The sequence below is a fragment of the Egretta garzetta genome, unplaced genomic scaffold (genome assembly GCF_000687185.1).
Source record: "Egretta garzetta isolate BGI_Z169 unplaced genomic scaffold, ASM68718v1 scaffold269, whole genome shotgun sequence".
NCBI lineage: Eukaryota > Metazoa > Chordata > Aves > Pelecaniformes > Ardeidae > Egretta > Egretta garzetta.
The window spans coordinates 122,228-141,354 of NW_009260799.1; the positions used below are offsets into that span (position 1 = coordinate 122,228).

General features: G+C 39.6%; 1 protein-coding gene across 1 annotated transcript in view; it reads left to right on the forward strand.

Moving 5' to 3' along the window:
* Positions 1-2: 2 nt before the first annotated feature.
* LOC104133423 (TSC22 domain family protein 1) overlaps positions 3-19,127 on the forward strand; it is a gene marked incomplete at its 5' end in the record, with an annotated part of 34,166 nt that continues 15,041 nt past the window's right edge. Inside the window, one exon of the mRNA XM_035902203.1 lies at positions 3-2,657. Within this exon, the coding sequence (XP_035758096.1) occupies positions 3-2,573 (2,571 nt within the window). The remainder of the gene's footprint in view (positions 2,658-19,127) is intronic.

The following is a 19,127-nucleotide window of genomic DNA, read 5'->3' on the forward strand; positions in this document are numbered from 1 at the left end:
GTCCACAGCCGACACCCCCTCCTCCACAAAGCCTGAACCTCCTGTCACAGTCTCAGCTCCAGCCTCAGCCTCTTGCACAGACTGGAGCTCAAATGAAAAAGAAAAGTGGCTTCCAAATTACCAGTGTGACCCCTGCTCAAATATCAGCTAGTATGAGCTCTAATAACAGCATAGCTGAGGATACAGAAAGCTACGATGACCTGGATGAGTCCCACACTGAAGATCTGTCATCTTCAGAAATCTTGGATGTTTCTTTATCCAGGGCCACTGACTTGGGAGAACCTGAGAGGAGCTCCTCTGAAGAGACTTTAAATAACTTCCAAGAGGCAGAGACTCCTGGGGCTGTTTCTCCAAACCAGCCTCATCTTCCTCAGCAGCACGCTCCTCTGCCTCATCACCCACAGCAGGGTGTCGTGATCAATGGAAGTGTTCACCCCCATCATGTTCATCACCACCACCACCTTCACCACCACCATCATGGACACCATCATCCATCGCATCCTGGGGTGGGCAGTGCCCCGATTTCTGGAGGACCACCGCCCAGTCCGTCATTTAGAAAACTATCAACAACTGGAAGCTCTGACAATGTTGTATCAACTGCACCGGTTTCTGCTGCATCATCCACTGGTTCCCCGGCATCTGCCGTGTCTAATATCCGCACTACAAGTACTCCTGGCAATTTAGGTGTAAGTCCAGCTGCTGGAACTAGTACCTTAAATAATATGGGCGGTGGTGGTTCTAGTGTGGCAAGCAGCATGCTTGGTACTATAAATTTAAGCAACATCACGAGTACTGGTAATGTAAATGCTTTGTCTGGAACTAGCAGCAATGTTAATGTGAATATCTTGAGTGGTGTTGGCAATGGTACGAGTGCTTCCTCTAGTGTCATGAACAATGTTACTAATCCAACTGCGGGAATGGCAGTGGGATCAAGCCAGCAGCAGCCTGCATCTGGCACGTCAAGGTTTAGGGTTGTAAAATTAGATTCTAGTTCCGAACCTTTCAAAAAAGGTAGATGGACATGCACTGAATTCTATGATAAAGAAAACACGGTTGCAGTTTCAGAAGGAGTAGCAGTAAACAAAGCAGTAGAGACGATAAAACAAAACCCGCTTGAAGCGACTTCTGAAAGGGAGAGCACCAGTGGGAGTTCTGTTAGCAGCAATGTAAGCACACTGAGTCACTATACAGAAAGTGTGGGAAGTGGAGAAATAGGAGCACCTACTGTGGTACAGCAGCAAGCGTTTCAAGGTGTGGGTCCGCAGCAGATGGATTTTAGCAGCGCCGCTCCTCCGGCAATTCCAGCATCTAGTATACCACAGAGTGTTTCTCAATCACAGCTTGCACAAGTCCAGCTGCATTCTCAAGAAGTAAGCTATCCACAGCAGAAGCCAGGGGTCCAGCCTCCTGCACAGGCCAGTCTAACCACTGTTACTGGGGTTCAGCCAGCCCCGGTTAATATACTAGGTGTATCCCCGTCTCTGGGCCACCAGCAGCCTGCCATTCAAAGTATGGCTCAACAGCAGCTCCCGTACTCTCAGCCAACCCAGCCTGTGCAGACTTTGCCCGTCGTGCAGCAGCAGCAGTTGCAGTATGGACAACAGCAACAGCAGCAGCAGCAGACAGTTCCTACGCAGATGGCCGCAGGTCACGTTAAGCCGGTGAACCAAAACTCTGTGACGGGGGCTATGCCAGACTACATCCAACATCAGCAGATCCTTCAGACTCCGGCCCCGGCCATGCAGCCCAGTTCTGCGGGAGTAGGAGCAGGGCAGCCGGTTCCCGTTGCCCCGGCGCAGAGCATGCAGCCTTCAGTACAAGCGCATCCAGCCGTTGCCCCGGCTCAGCCGGTTGCGCATGCTCCAGCAGCGATACCCGGTGTAGGTACCAGTGGTCAAATGCTGAGCGTTGGGCAGCAAGGAAGCGTAGCCGCTGTGGTGCAACCGCCATCTGCTGCAAACCAAATTCCACCTCCAGTCATGCCGTCAACGGCTGCTCCTCCATCTTCGCAAGTAGTGCAGCCTGTGCAGACAGGAATAATGCAGCAGGGATTACAGGCTAGCGCTTCGGGCCTTCCTCAGCAAATGGTCATTGCTCAGCAAAACACCTTGTTACCTGTACAGCCGCAGGCACAAGGAGTGGAATCTGTAGTCCAAGGGATGACTGGCCAGCAGCTGCCTGCGGTTAGCCCTATACCTTCTGCTAGTACTGTTCCCGCACCAAGTCAAGCTGGTTCAGCTGTGCCTCCTGGCATACCTTCTGCTTCTATAGGTTTGGGACAGCCGCAGAATATAGCGCAAGCTTCGGCTGTGCAGAACGGGAATCTGGCTCAAAGTGTTAGCCAGCCTCCCTTGATATCAACAAGTATAGGTATGCCAGTGGCACAGAGTGTGCCGCAGCAGATACCGCTAAGCTCTACCCAGTTCCCCGCACAATCACTAGCTCAGTCCATTGTAAGCCAAACTGAAGATGGCAGACGCCCTACAGAACCTTCCTTAGTGGGTTTACCTCAAGCTGCCAGCGGCGAGAGCGGTGTTGGAGCAGCAGCCGTTTCCCGTTTCAGATGGCGGTAGCAGCAGCGTGCCATCTTCCGCTTCCCTCTTTCCGCTGAAGGTGCTGCCGCTGACAACGCCCCTCGTAGATGGCGAGGATGAGAGGTAAGGCTGCCTGTAACTTTATTAAAAGATACACTGTCTGGTAGTTTGATTTGCGCTAACTTGCAGGTCTTGTTACAGCCATTCTGTGAAATTAAGCGGTGTGATGTTTTTGTTTAATTGGAAATAACTGTTTCTCAGGTCCCGGCGCATGTAGGTATTCTATTAAAATACTTGTTTTCCTCTTGAGGGGGTGGGCTGTATTGATCATGCTCTGAAACTAGTGTGTGGGTAAACTGTGTTTAACAATCTGTGACAGTGTATATTCCCATTGTATAGAGGAAGACAAAAGAATACTGTGGAATGTGGGTATGCTAGTGGTGATTGTAGTTTAGATTATTTATTATACTGAAATAATTAATATTTATTCTTAAGTAGATTTTTTTTTTTTCTTCACAAGCCTAGACTTCATCCTGCCTCAGCTTCTCTTTTTCAAGTGTTGACTTCACTCAGGTTGAACCAGTTGCAACTCTGTGGCATATGTAGAAGCCTTCTCTTTGACAGCCAAGAGACGCTTTAGGCAAATGAGTATGGTGGGAAAAGGGAGGTTCAGCAACACCGCTGTGGCTATTTAAATTGAACTTGGGGCACTTTTGGTCTTAGTGGTTTTGCTTCAAAGCATTAATCCACGGAGGGAGCCGCTCAGGCCTGCGGAGGGGTGATGAGCCTTTCAATCTGGTGCACCAGTTCTGTGCAGTCAGAGTAAGAAACTGCACGTGTTTTCCCTTCACCTTTTCAAATAAATGACCACTGGCTGGTCTTAATAGGATGTGAATATTCTCTTTTCTTTGGCAGCGTGTGCAGAGAAGCTGTGTCAGTTGTGGAAGGCCTTTGCGTATGCAGGCTAAAGTGATCTGAACAGCAGTTTTGAAGTGCAATTGTTTGATACTAATTACACGTGGAAATTCCTCACTGTATTGAGGTCCTCTTGTGATACGCATTTACAAATGGACAGGAAGACTGTGGTGGTTTTCTCAAAGAACTTCTTGTCTAAGGAGAGGCTACATTAATGTGAGAAGTAAATTTAAGGTAAATTACCTGCCTTGAGAATGTGGGAGAAGACAGAAAAGAACACTAGAAAAGAAAAACTGAAACTCAGGTGAGGAGACAAAATAAAGCAGTAAACACAAGGTGGGAAAAGTGCTGTAGCAATGTGAAGTGAAGTACTTCTAAACTATCTTCATGGTGCCATAACTTAAATCAGGAATAACCACTTTATTAAAAAAAAATTAAGGTGGGTTGCTGGGAGAGGCTGGATTCTTTTCTTAATATTGAAAAGACGAGCTCTATCAGCAGTCTCTGATTATGTTGATCATGAGGTGTTGACTGCCTTAGTGGCTTTCATCACGTCTTTCTAAGATGCCAGAGAGCTATAATGAGTAGCAGCTTGTCTTCCAGGAGTGCTAGAAGACAAGTTCCAACACTGTTTCATTCTGATTATGTTTTTTAGTCAATAAGTACATGAAGGTGGTAGAAGACAGATAGAGGTGTTAAAGCCCACAGTGTGTCACCATTATGCTACTAGCAGTCAGTTTTCCCAGAAACTTTTTTTTGGTTTACCTTCCTTTGATCTTTCTAAACCAGAACACTAATCCTTCTCTTTATGGGTCCTGTTCGTGTTTGGTAGTGTGTGGTGTTTTTTTCTTTTTTTTTCTTTTTTTTTTTTTTTTTTTTTTAAACCAACCAAATAAGCCCCCTAAGCTTTCAGGGGATCCTTGCTGAGTAAGAGAAGCATAAGCTCATTGATACTCAGTGTTTTGGAAAATGACATCTAGCATGTGACTGTACCATGATTTTAAGAGCATATGTTAGCTGTTTGTTGTAATTGGTAGTTTTTCCCAGAATGTTTAAATCCCTCAGGGTAACAATAGCCAGAAATACCTTCTTCCTCTGTTATTTGGCTAGCCAAAGATCATATCCTTTCTTCTCCCGTGCACGTTGCGTCTTTGTTCAAGCTGTCATCTCCAGGTAGACTATACTTTTGTTTCGCTGCAGTTGGAAAAGCATTTAGATGCTTTACACAGAGCAGGATATGACTCTGTTAAATGGAGACCAAAAATAATTGTGTTTTTTTGCATGGCAGTAGTGGTCAGGTCGCTTTTGTGTACAATTAGATAATTTACAGCAGCACTTCTCCCTGTGTATCTGCCTGTAACATTAAAAACTTGCGAGATTACTTCTGTTTCCGCTTTCGGGGTATCTCAGGGCAAGGAATTATTTGTATTGTCATCTTGACTGGGATTTCTTTTGGTCTGGAGCTTAGACCTCGTCAGTCACTAAAAGTAGCGCAAGATAGGCTGCTGTTCTGCTTGGCCTCTCGCTTCCCTGGCTGTTGGATGTCTCTAACTAGAGTTCTCTTGACAGTTTTTTGCCCGTTTGTTAGATTATTCCCTGTCTTACAGGAGGTAAAGGGTGGCGTATCTTAAAAGTACACAGACATTTAAGAAGCAGGTATGCTGTAAATACGTGTGTATAAAATCCCCATTTCTCTGTCTCATGTGTACACACACGTATATTACTGAAGATTTATATCAATACATCCCAAGTGATTCTAAACCTGGCAAGGGAGAAGGTAGGAGAAAGAAGTAAGTGATGACATAATTGGGCCAGGGAAGAAGCTGTAAAATTCCATTTGGTGTGCCTTTGAAAAAACATCTGACCCATGTAATACCTTGTTTAGATTAACTCCCAGCTTTCGTTAAACCTGTATATAATTGCGTTTAAAGACGCGCCAGTATCTTTAAGTCTTCAGCCCTGTTCAGTTTTTAGAACACCGTTTGCAGCTCTTTAGCTCTTTCTATGCCTGTTATCAGGGCATGGCCTTTTAAATATAGACAGTGTGAAGTGTATCTCCTTTGAAAACTGTAACCTTTATTTCCACAGTATGAACGATTTTTTTTTTTTTAATCTTCCCTATGACTTGAAACTTCCACAGTATGAACGATTTTTTTTTTTTTTTTTTTAATCTTCCCTATGACTTGAAATAAGAGATATTAAAAATGAACTGCTTGGCAGAATGCCGTATGGAAAATTAATTTGCAACCTTTATTTATTAAAGAGAGGATACAAATAATACTGTTACTGTTTCCGTATGTAAAAAAAACCAAAAAATAAATAAACCCCAAAACCACACATAGTTCTTCTGCCTAGTCTTTCTTCAGCCTGTTGGGTATGCCATAGATATTTGCATGTTGGTAGATTAATCATCTCTTCTAATATTTCAATCCACAAAAATGCAGGCCAGGTTTTTGGATGTTAAGTTTCTTTTTTTTCTTTTTTCCTTGGGTTAAATCATTGTATGGACTCGTTTCAGTGCATGGTTCTCATATAGTTTCTTGGACTTGTAGCAGTTACCTTGATTTATTCAGTTCAGTTATTAAATTCTGTCAGTTTTAGACATGGTCTTTTGAGCTTGGTATTTCGTCTGTAGAACTGTAGAGTAAGATTTCTTTTATTTTTATGCTTTTGAAACTTACATGTGGAAAAATACATATTTATAATGCAGTGAATTCTTTTGTGTGCTTATACTTAGTGTTGCAAGATCAGTTTTACATCTTCCTAGACAATGCCTTATGCTACAGATGCTTGCAATAAGATTTTGTACAGACTTGCATAATTCTTATATTACCTGTAAAGTGAAAACTTAAAAAAAAAATCAGTGTATTTTACAGCATTTGTAAAGGCTGCTGTAAGTGAATTTAAAAATAACTTAATCTGAAACATTGTTTGCCATTACTCAAAAGCAGATTTTGTGAATGAAGGATAAGAGAACTAATAACTGTCTCCCTGTCCTTGACAGCATTTCCTGTAGAGTTGCTTTCATTCTTTAGTCTGATGCAAGTTGTTTTCACCTGTTTGTGCATTTCATCCAGCAGTGAAGCAAAAAAGAAAGGAGGAAAAGGTGATGATAATAAACCTGATATGGGGATTTGAAATATTCTTTATTATCTGACAATCTCTCAAATTTTCTTTTTGAAGAGAAGCTTTTATGAAAAGATCTTTTTACAGCTGGACGGAGGAAAAAAGTAGAGGAAATGTTTTCTGTATAGGATGTATGTTTTGGCTTGTTACTAAATCTGTGGAGAGGCTGGAAGAGTAAAGCCGAATGTGAGAATTGAAAGACTTGTGAACAGTCTTTGAGAATGTCTGGTAGTAGTAGCTGGTGTACTAGCTTGTTGTAAAGCAAGAGTAAAGTCAGGGAACGGGATGAAATTTTATCCTGTATGCGAGTATGTAGTAGGAAGGTTGATCAGGTACGAATGAGTTACACATGTAACTTGTTGAAGGTGTTAGTAAGCAGTAGTGAATGAGCATATTGAAGTAGAACTGGAAGTTTCAATTAAACGTTATTTTTTGATGTAACTATTTTGTGTACTACTTTATTTTGTAAGCTGTTTTAGAGTTTATATGAGCTTTTTTATTTGCTCTAAGCTTTGCTTTGTGTATTTGATGAAAAGGGGAGATGATACTTCCAGAAGATATTTCACATCAAGGGATTTATGGTGGCTTAGCATGGATTTATGGTGGTGTGTTTTTTTTTTTTAGTTGCATCTTAGGGGCAGTGTTGTTATTTTCCATTTTTCAGATTTCAAACTTGCTTCAGAGTCTTACCACCAATTTGATAATTGCATAACTTGAATTCTAGGAGGAGGACTTTTTTTAAAAAAAAGTCTCTTCATAGCTTCAATTTGGCTACTTACAAAGCTTGAAAAAATAGTTACCCTCAGTAATGGCAAATCACATGAGTAAAGAAAGAGCGTGCTTTGGTGAAGAAAGTGTAGTTGCTGTTGTGTCACGCTGACAAGTCCAGCTTCTCATTTCATCTGATGAAATAAAATACCCACCATTGCCGGAATTGACTGTGTTAGCTCGCTGCTCTAAGTAAAGAGCAATGAGGAATTTAGGGTCTGCACCTTGTATGTCTGCTGGCCAGCTGTAGGTGGCAATACCTGTTTGGATGGACCTTTTTCTGGTGTCTTTTATAGATGCATTTTCTGCATGCCATGATCTGCTTTGAACTAAGGATTGCTACCGTGGTTGGTGTTGTGTTGTCTTTAAAGACAGGAAGAACCAATAGATTTCAGGGGGTTGTAAAAGCAGTAATTTAGCACTTGAGGTGGATTGTTGGCGACACTGAGAAGTGTACCTCTCCAACTGATAACGAACATGATTTCCAGAAGAATGTTCCTTAGCACTACAGTTTTGGCTGCTCTTTGGAAATTGTCAATGTATAAGCAGACTAAATTGTCTATGTATGTGCATGGAAAAACAAACAGAAGGTTTTAAAACATTTAAAGTTGACAAGCAATCTTTGTTGCTGTCACAGGATTTGCATTCTTTACGTTACAGGCTAATCTGGAAAGTAGAATTATCTGTTTGTCAGTCTGTGTATTGGCAGTGAAGTGTTTCAGCCTTTACAAGTTAACTGTGATCTAGATAATGCCACAATAGAGAAATTACTCTAACAGTCAGTGGTAAGCTAGCAAAGTTATGGGGATGGGAGGGGAAAATAATAAAAACAAAACCTTCCCAAAATGTTAATGTATCTTACTTAAGCATAAGTAAAAAGATGTATGTATAGCACACCTATGCTGCAACCCCCCCTCCCCCCCAATAATGTTGTTCGCTTTACAGAGGGTAATAAAGTAAAACCTTTTCAGACCTGTCTCTTAACAGCTTCGGAAGTAGATCAAGCTGTAAACAGTAGTATTGCTAGTATAGTCTTTTTGAAAAGAAACTAAATACACCTGAATATCAGTGTCATAATAGCAGGTGTATTCTCAGTGTGACCTTTTTGGGAATAATTTGTGATCTATGTGTGTAGTTTGGTGTAGGTGAAACGTAAAGAAGAATAGAAAAGAACAGTGTATCTTTGTTCTCATTGATTTAACAAATGGGTTCTTTTCTATTCCTGATTAATTTATGAGGCTAAAATGTGCCATGTGTAATACGTATTCTACTTTAACAAATGACTGAAAACTTTTTTTTAAATGTGGGCCTGTATCTTTCATTTACTGCACTTGGGCCACCAAAGGCAATGCTATTAAGCAAAAGCATGCTTTAACAGCATACTAAAGCAGGGACTAGGAGTAAGAGTATTCAGTAAATTATTTCATGGTAATGATCACCGTAAATAAGGAACTGGTTTATTCTCTGTGTGATTGTACAGGAAACCATAGCCTAAAGCTAAGTGGAAGAGCTGTTGAGTGATTGGAGATACCACTTTATTTATTTCAGCCTGTTCTGAAGCTTTCACGGAGTTAGGAATTGCATGATGGGAAGTGCAGCATAATTATGGTATCAGACTGGAGCACCTGAGCATCCCTCTGGCTTTAATGTCTTGCAACACTTTAACTCTTGGCCTGTCTTTGGAATTTGCTAACAAAGGCAGGAATTGTGCTACGGTCAGTTGTGGCGCAGAAACCCTTATCGGCTCATTCTGTGCAAGCCTCCGAACACCTATTATGCATTATCGGTATTGGAAGCAGGATTTGGTTTGTGGTTGCAGTTATATGCAAAAGTCTCTGTCTTCCACTGAAGCTGGGTAGACTTTCCTGAGAGAGGAATGTAGAGGTTATAAATGTTTGGCAGGCAGGGATTGTAATGATCCCATACATGCAAACAGTAGAGAGTATTGCTTGTGATAGTTCAGGTATTTTATCATTGTTGGTGGCCTTATGGGCTAAATGAATTGCTAGTAGTACCTGCTAAATGAGGACTTCTGACTTTGGTGGTGTGCAAGGAAATTGAGAATAATACTCATAGTTCAAATACAACATTACGCTTTAATAAATGAACTTTAAATTTTATGAAATTTTTTTGCACTTGCAAAGTAAAATCTTGAACACTTGGTATAGTAGAAAAGTCACAGTAAACTTGTTCACCATTTTTCTTTGAGCAAGCAATTCATTTTTTATTACACTTTAAATTATTTTGACATTATTTTTTGTACTTCAGAAATGACTCACCATTTTTTTTCTTTACTCTACAGTCTTAATGTACACTTACTGGTCTTGACTTCGTCAGAGTTGTTTTAATGGACTTGTTAATTTAGCCTTTTTTTAAGTGCAGTTAGTAATTTTCCAGAATTTCACTAGTCTTTTTGTCTCAATATTTAAAATTAGACAAGGTGTACATTGAGCCTAAGTATTACTACTGTAAGTTTAAAATAATGCTGTATGAATTATTAAAAAAACCACTTAAACAGGGCTGTATAAACATAGGAATATGTCTGAGTCTGCGCGTTGCTCTGTATGTATCTGGTGTAGTCAAGCTTTCACCACTGTGCTGAGCATGAAAAACTCACTTGTAGGTATGTCTGTATTTGGGGACTTTGGCCAATGTACATTGTCATGTGTTCTTTAAATGTTTCTTCTTTGTGTTTAAGTGTTTATTATACTGCTTTCATGAGGTGTGTGGTGTTGGTGAAGCTTCATATATTGAGTACCTTTGGCATTTAGGCTTGAAGCTCTTGTCCCAGTTCATATTTCTCAGGGGTAGTAGTGGTCCAGGAGAGTCCACGTAACTTTCCTTTGTTCAGCAGAGAGCTGCTGCCTCAACAAGCTACCCTTTACTGCTAGCCTTTCTTGCAGGGGACTGTAGGTAGTGTACAAGCTGAAATGGGTGCAGAATTTTGAAAGTACATTAGAAGAATAGAGTAGGAAGTAAATCAGTTTGAGGGGGTTTTATCATTAAGGATTAGAAGTTGAACACTTTTTTTTTTGAAGCTGACTGTAATCTGTGTAGAGGAACAAATGCAGGTACTGCTGATGTTTGTTTTTTTTCTTAAGGAAACTTTCAGAAAGCTGTGCTTTGTATTTATTTTAATAAAACTTGAGGGGGGCTTGATCATCTGTTTATATACTTTTGAATAACCCATTCTTTTGAGTAGAGTGGAGGAGTATGGTTTTGTAAATTGCTAAAACAGGCAGCAGAAGAACTTCCGTAAGTTTGTACTTAACAGAAAGATATGGATGGGCCCACAGTATTTTTTTAAATAAAATGTAGACAGTATTTCTAGTAAGGTATAGATTTGATAGCAACTGCAAGTTGGTTGTAGAGTGTTTTCTAACCTGCTGCTTAAGTGTGCTAAACCACTTGGTCAGGCAAATTGTTTGATCTTGTGTGTGACTTAAGTACTTGTCCAATCTTCTGTTTGTATGCCTTTTTTTTAAATTTTAATTAGCATGGATATCCAGCAGGAACTTTTCAGGGCTCCAATTTCATCATGTGTAATCAAGATTTGAGCTTCTCCAGCAGTTGCTTAAGCAACGGTATGAAAGTACTGTGCTAAGTATTAGGGACAGTACTGAAAGCTGCTGAAAATGTGGATGCATATTCAACAATAGTCTTAGTGTCTTAATGCATTTAATAATGCTTTTTTTATTACTATACTGCAGGGTAGTTCTTAAAGATGAGTTGCTCAGGTAAGGTAATTTAATCATGCGGTGCTATTAGTGTATACCTATTTCTGTACCCTCAGCGTTACGCTTGGTTCATTCCTGTAGATCAGAGGGTGCAAATCAAATGTAAGTTCCACCAATTTTTTTTTGCAGACATTGTTGATCTTTTATTTTTAATCCTTTGTCTTATGGGTCAGTGACAGCCCTGATTATTGATAACCGAGTGTTAATCTTCTTTCAGTGCTTACGTACCTAGTCAGCAGTCCTTTTAACTGCATAAAGTTTATGAACTTAGTATCTGTTGTGAGTTACTTGAGCTTGGTTTAGAAATAGTATTTTCCTTTAAATCACTTCAAAGAAATACATGGTATAGAAATACCTTTTAATGTTTTTCCAGTAACTGAACTCCCTGTGCAGTGTAGAGGGATGAAATCCCTGTCAAGATGAGAGAAAACTCAAATGCCTTTTAAGCTTCCTGTGACCTTTACTTCCTCCAAATCTGTCACAATTGTGTATAGATGAAGAGAGAGATGATGACTGGCAGTCGTAACTTACATAAAAGAAACTGTAGAATTCAGAGAATTCAAAATGTAACCATACTAAATTGGTGTTTCTATCTATCTAGTGCTGTTATAGCTAGTGAGGAAGATTGTGATTAAAAATAAACCCAGTAACGCATGTATGATTGCTTTGACTTCTATTGTGACTGCAATTTTGAAATAGTTCTCTTTTTGAAGAAGAGCAAGCAAAAACTTCTCAGGTGGAATCTGAATTGTGAGTGACTTGTCTGGGATACATTGCCACTGAGTTGGGGTAAGCATAGTCAAAAAAAATAACTTCCGTAGATTTCTTGGAAGATTATTTTCAGCTTGGTAATTTTATTGGATGTATGTATACATGTCAAAGTATCATAACGTCTTTTTGTACCACGTGAAAAGATTCTGTATTTCTCTGAGGAAGTCTGTTTGTGGACTATAAACGGCATCTTAATTCTTACTTCCAGGTTGTGCCTGACAGAAGTGGAATGCTTTTGTTTCCTCTAGGATTTCATGAGGGTTCATGCAGCAATGCCTGCCCCGTAGAAGGGCATGTAAAGGGAAGCAGAACAACTCAGGTGTCTGCCCTGTATATAGAAGGGCACGTAAAGGGAAGCAGAGCAACTCAGGTGCCTGCCCTACAGAAGGGCATGTAAAGGGAAGTAGAACAACTCGGGATGTTTCGTGATTGTCGTGTGTGTATAAACTTGTGCAAGGTATTAATTGTCATTGTCCCTTGGTGTCACTTGCAGTACAGGATTCTCAAGTTCTGAGCATCTCTGAAATCTGGCAAGGAGGGATTTTATAGTAGCAATTAGTTTATAGTCCGCATTATGGTTTGTGTATGTTATAAGCTGTTCAGTGAAAATCTTGACCTGGCCTTAACTTGAAATGTCTACTAAATGTTTTGATTAATTTTTTAAAAATGGTTTGGTTTGAAATTCTGAATGCTGTGTATAGGTATACATGTATATGAGAATATATGAAACTTAATTCTTTAAAAAAAAAAAACCCAAACCAAACCTGCTGGTGAGAGAAGGAGCAATTACTGCTCTTATGGCTTCATTTCTTACATTCTTGCAAAATAAGAACAAGTGGAAATAAAAGGAACCGTGAGTTAATGACTACGTATTTTAAGTACTTGCTGAATAATTTACTGTAGCACTCAATGAATTCAAGTTATAAATGTACCTCTTTAATCTATTGAATTGAGGTTATTATGTTAAGAATGGATCAGCATATTGCACTGCCCAGTGTTTCTTTAGTAGGCTTAATATCCTAAATTAGGTGAAATGGCATGTTACTCATAAACGTCCAGGGAATGGTGCAGGCTGTGCATGTGCCTCCATGTTCTTTTCTTTTTTTTCCAAGTTTGTAAGACTCTTTCCAATTCTGTAATTGCTTGTAAAAGGGAGGAGTTCCCAAGCACGTATTTCATTGGGGAGAGGAAAGGAGGTGTGAACTGTTTATGATGGTGGTTTTGGTTTCCTTCTTTCTTTTTCTGGTGGGGAAAGGGATTTTAGCTTTTTGAAATGGTATCAGGCATGCGTGTGTTAGAGCCAAGTATATGCAGTTGTTGGCAATACAGTCTCTTATTGATGGGATAGTAGCTAAAAGGCCCAGTTGTGGACTGTCTCTGCTTTGCTGGCTGCTTTATAACAAAGAGCAGAACAGATGATCCTAAAGGACTTGCTGTATGATGTCCGTATCATTTCTGAATAGATTTTAAGACAGTGATGCTTTAAAGCAGGCATAATGTTAAATGTTTTTAGTGGTTTATGAAAAAACAGAGCCTCAAAGCAGAATAGTAATCTGTATATTCCTGTAGAGGTGTACCCTGTTAATAATGAAGTACACCATCTCTGGAATACTGCTGCATTGAAAATTGAGTCACCATTTTGTCAGAAAGCATGGGTTAGCCTCTTTTGCAAGGTTTCACTGAGTCTGCTCTTGGGATGTGTAAATTCTTAGTGCTGCTTGCTTGTGCTGGAGCATGGCAAAGTAATTGAGCAGTCTTTTTACTTCACTGGAAATTAACATGTAAATGGCAGATGATGATTTGCATGAAGATATTTTCAGGTTCTAGAGAGTACTGTGATCTGTGGAAGGGGAAAAAGAAATATTAACATATTATAGCAAACAGTTGTGGCTAACAGTAGTTATCCTCACTTTTTGCATTTGATCATCAGAATCTGCTCTCTGGGAATCTTTAATGTGTATGTTTACTGTCCAAATACTTAAAATATTTACAACATGCTTTTTTAGTGCCTGTGAAGTTATTGGATAAAAGTGTGTTCTCTGAAAGTATCACAAACAGTCCTCCCAAGAATTCTGTAAAGGATGTTGAAATTGTGTGAAGTGTTCATAGGTATTTTCAAATAGAGGATTGTATTGATATCTACTAACCTAAAAAGTGTTTAAGAAAGCTGTGCAACCCTTCCTCTTAATAATTTGCAAGTAAAGAGATGTTTAAGGAAGCTTGCTTCTTTTAAAGTTTTATCTCTAAAAAGAGTTCCTTCTTACTCCAGCCTCCCAACATGCTATACTAAACCATTTCAGGAACATGTACATTTTATAAATACGTAAAATGTTTTATTCATTTTTATGTTGCAAGAACAACAAAAAAAAGGGATATCTTTTTGTTAAATGTGTTTGCATATTATGTTAGACGGAAGGTAAAGTCAGATCAATGTACGATCCATCCAATTATCCAAAATCCCAAACAGCCTTTCTTTCTTCTACTTTGGCTTTTAAAAATCCTATAATTTATAGGTACTCTTTATAATTATTTTCTCAAAGTTGCTGTCAAGAAAGCTCTGGAACAGAAGTACTTGATGATAGGTGCTAGACCTGCTGTCTATGACTGAAGAGGCAAGTTGCTATCTTCTGGATGAGGAAAGTTGCTGTCTTCTAGATTAAGTCTATAGGCTTTGTGTGTGCAGACAAATCTGCCCATGCTTTTGTTACTGTGATCACTAGGAACAGTCGCATAGATGGCATTCAATGAATAATATTACCACGTAGCTTTGCACAGTTTGGCATAGGCAACTTGGCACTGTGTTCAGAAATGTTCGAGTTCTAGTTTTCTGTAGTAAATTGTAATATGTATGTGTAGAACTTCTGTAACTTGTATGCTAGAACTTACCTTTTCTACTAAAACCTTCAACTTTCTTGAACACTGTCCTTAAATGTAACTATAATATGAAAAATCATAGAATATGAAACTATCTTCTATAGCATTTTATATACTAAATTTATACTCTATCCTAAGGTACACATTTATAATGAAGTTATTAATATGATTTGTCCCTGTGCAAAATACTTAGAGCATGACGGGTGAACACTGGACATTCTAATTTTTGCTCATCAGTTGCATGTTTTCAGCCACTGATTTATGTTGTCTGCTTCTAATGAAGAGGCAAAATGTAGAAACAAAGCCCTTTCAGAAATCATGAGGTTGCTGGAAAGATCTACATTTTGCTTCAGAAATAGGAGTTAAAAGAACTACCATTGGTAGTCTAATCTGTCTAAAGGGACCACAGAAGTAATGTATTGAACATAATTACTGAGAAAAGTAGGCTTTTTTCTTTATGAAAGAAGATCCAGCCATGTCCGAATGCTATTTAATTATAATGTCTGTCAGTGAATGTGACTAGTTTCTGTGAAATTGTCCTTAAGTGGTAAACAAAGGTTGTTTGTAATCTCAGACTGGTAAGAAATGGTTTGAAATGCAGTATCTGAAAAGAGATTGGCAATTTTTTTCTGGTGAAGTAAGCGGTTTTTCTCTCAAGTATATTGATTTTAGTGGGTTGAATTAAGATTGCACGGACATGAAACATGAAAATTAAAGATCCCTCTTCAATTCTGGCTTTTCTGAAAACTACAACTAAATAAAAGTCGCGTTTGAAACATGGCAATGAACACTTAAAATGCCAGGATGGTTGCTGTTGACTTGGCAGCTTGATCTTCTCGAAGGGCATACTTGTGTTAATTCATCTAATCAAGTAATTGATAACAGTAATAGAAGAAAGAGCTGCCGAAGGAGGAATCTGAGTAGAGCCCCATGAAGTGGAGAGCTTGAAAATCCTGAACTGAGGTTTGTGTCTTGGAGCAGTTTGCAATGGATATTCTGAATCTTTAGCCTTCAGTAAGAAAGATATCTAAAAATGTTTGTGCTTCTCTTGCTGTCATTATAATTTCTTGGGAAGGGGTGGAAGGGGTTTTGCTCTACTCCCTCTTGATGGCTTTTGGCCAGAGGCCCACTGCCTTAGGAAGAAGGGCCTAGTGGAGAAGCTTTCGGCCAGCTGGAGTGGGTTCTGTAGAGTCTGGCTAGCATGTCCCAGTGTTGTGGGGATGCCGTATACCCTTGGAAGCAATGGTTTTAATTGATGCTTAACCGTTGAGGCCAGCACCTTCCAGAATCGGATGGTTGAGTGTAGATTGGTTAATTGTAGATGTACCAGGTTAGTGTATTTTATGTGCATGCAAATTGCTTTTTAAGATTTCCTAGTGTATTTGCTTTTCTTGATGTGATCTGTTTGTATTGTAGCTTCACTGTGTGGCTCTGCTTATATACTGGAGTACAGGCTTCAAAACTGCCCTGCACCTTTCCTGATAACATTGGCAAAATAAAATGCAACACTCATGGAGCTCAGTTGTGCTGCTTGAGCTGATGCATCCTGTTTCTAAGCCTGGAGTTGTTCTGCTTCAGCACTGTGTCCTGTGCTTTTTCCACTTGTCCAGTTTGGTTCAGCATCTGCTGTTCTTTGCTTGAGAACTTTTGACGAATGATAACTACTTTGGTTCAGGAAAATGAGGCTGGCTGTTGGTGAGTCTTTACAGCAGAAGCAATGAAAGGGGGTAAGAAAAAAAGATGTTATGAGTGATTAACTAAATGATAAGTTTGCCTGCTGCTAATTCCTCTTGTCGGGCTGTGGGAAGACCTCGGTTTGTATTATTTTTCCCCTCTGTTTTCCTAGAGAGTCACTCTTACTTAACAGAAGCCCGTTGTGTTGTCCTTGTAGGCGAGGTTTGCTTGCTCCTGATGTTTGGTGCCAGCAGGAAGTGGAGCTGGTGTTAGGGCCAGTGGCTTTCCTTTTCTCTTGCTTCGTGCATGCGTTCTCCCAAGTACAATGGAGTGCCTTATCTGGTCCCTTTTGCCTTCCTAAGGATTTTCCACTCTTACCCACTATTTCTGTGGTGAATTAATACGTTTAAGAGTTCCAAATCTGTTGTCGAATGTGCCAGAATGGTTGTTTCCTTCTGGTGTGGACAGATACAAAGCACAGAATGTCCATCTTTTAAATTAAATGAGTACTTTAACTTGAGCCTTCAAAAACAAAAAACTAATGAGTTAAGGCCTGCGGTGTCGCTGGAGCCTGTCCTACAACATCTCAAAATTCAATTGTGGTGTTGCATTTTTTTTTTTTTTTAAATGACTACAGATGATCTACAGGGATTAGAAGGAATTCAAAATGAAATGACAAAGTATTAATACCTAAACCAAGAAACAAATCTCTAAAGCTGAATGGTAAACCCACATCAGACTTCCTGAGACATAAGGACACATAAGGAGCCTAAAGCTATGATAACATAGCCACTGTTTTGTACTTCGAATTATAAATGAGAACTAGGTTAGACCAAGATCTGGACCTTATGTGCCCTCAAATAATTTGGGAGCAAGAGGACATGGGTAAAAACTGCCTTGGCTAATTTTAAGAAAGGTTTTGTTTGTGGAGCTCCTTGCCACAAGGTCCTGTGGTGGCCTAGAAATTAGCAGCACTTAAAGGAAAAATGTATGTGTACATGTGTATGCATGTTTATGTAGGAAATGATAAAGAATTGTAATAGTACATGGAAAATTAACTTACTTTTTGGCTTCAGCTTCTAGGATGACTGCTAGCTAATTCAGGGGAAGCAAGTACATCTTTGAGATAGATCTGCTGTACCTGCTGCTTTCACCTTTTTCAGTCACTTCTGGAGTACTTGGTGCTGGCAACTACTGAAGATGGGATACTGCTCCACACCTTCTTATTCCAAACTAGAAAGAAACTAAAACTTAAAATCAGTTTTATTTAAACTTTATTGAAAATAATATTGAAGTATGAAGGCAGGAGAGGAAACTAATAGAGTCAAATGGAAAAACAAAAGTAAACAGAAGAAGGCCGTACATACCCTTGACTGTTGTTTATAGAAATATGAATGATTGCAGTTGATCCCATGGCTGCTAAAAGCTAGCTGGGGTGCAGTGATGTGTTGTGACTTTATGGAGTAGCAGAAGTTTAGAGGTTGTTGCACCTTTAAAGTAGGGAAAAGCGTAACAACTGCCATACTCTTTCAGAGCATAGGTCAGAAATTAAGATGTCATGTAAGCAGAAGCAAGATATTTACCGTTTCATTAACAACAAAACCACTTATTCACAATTGTTATTTTTCAGGAAGCTGTTCTCGTGCTTGAAAAATGTAATGGTCAGCACAGCAATGGCTTAAAATAGCATTTTGGATGCTATAGCACTGGCATTAGAGCCCCACTGGCAAACATCCAGGAGGCCTGTAAAAGAAGAAAAATGCTTTAAACGTTAGAGCTTCAAAAGGCAGCTTCGATGTTTAAATTTTCTAAAATTTTAAAATTATATGTCTATTTAACAAAGTATTTGAGAGTGAGCTTAGAAACCTGTGAAGAGTCAGTATATAGAAACAATTCGTTTTGGCAGCACAAAATAATTAACTCTATTATAGGAGTGCACGTCGGGTAGTTAGCTGCGAAGAATTACTGAAGTTGTACAGAGTAAAGCGGTAGCTGCAGCAGTGAGGTAAAAAGAAATAAACTTCAGCAGTTGGATTTTTCTGTTCTCCCTGCTTGCCTATTTTTCAAATGCTTGGTTGTGCATCAGGATACACTGCAGGCCTTTCTAGGCTGGTTCTTTATGAACACACAAATACATCCAGTGGTTATGGGATGGAATTGAAGTACGTTGTTTGTCCTTTTGCAGGGTGCTTCGGGTACCAGGAGGAGGGGTGGCCTTTGGCAGCCACCTTCTCTGCTCCTCCCCAGTCATCCTTGGTAGTTACATCCTGCCCCAGGGGAGGAAAGGTGCATTTTGTCATGATAACCCCTCTTAGAATGGCTGTGGGTAACGCCATCAGCTGTTGCTAATGGCTAAATAGGCAAGTAGCAAGCATTTAAAATTACGAGGTTGTTTATTTTACTGCTACCTGCAGAGGACTCAGAATAAAACATGTGAAATGCTTCCTGCGCTTCCCCTTCCAATTCAGTCAGGTAAATGCTGTTTTTCAGGGCTTTCAGATTTCTAGAGTTGCTGGTGTATCAGATGATCTGCAGATCAGCAAGCACATCAGAGGTCACTAAACCCTGAAGGGGACAAGTAATCTACTTAGGGTTTTTTTCTGACTTTATTTAGAAATTCTAGTTTGTAATATATTGAAAATAGCTTTCTTTGTGTTGTATTTCTGTTTTAATTCACCCGTCAGTAGAATACTTATACAGAGTAGAATGTGTCTACCTTGCCCAGTCT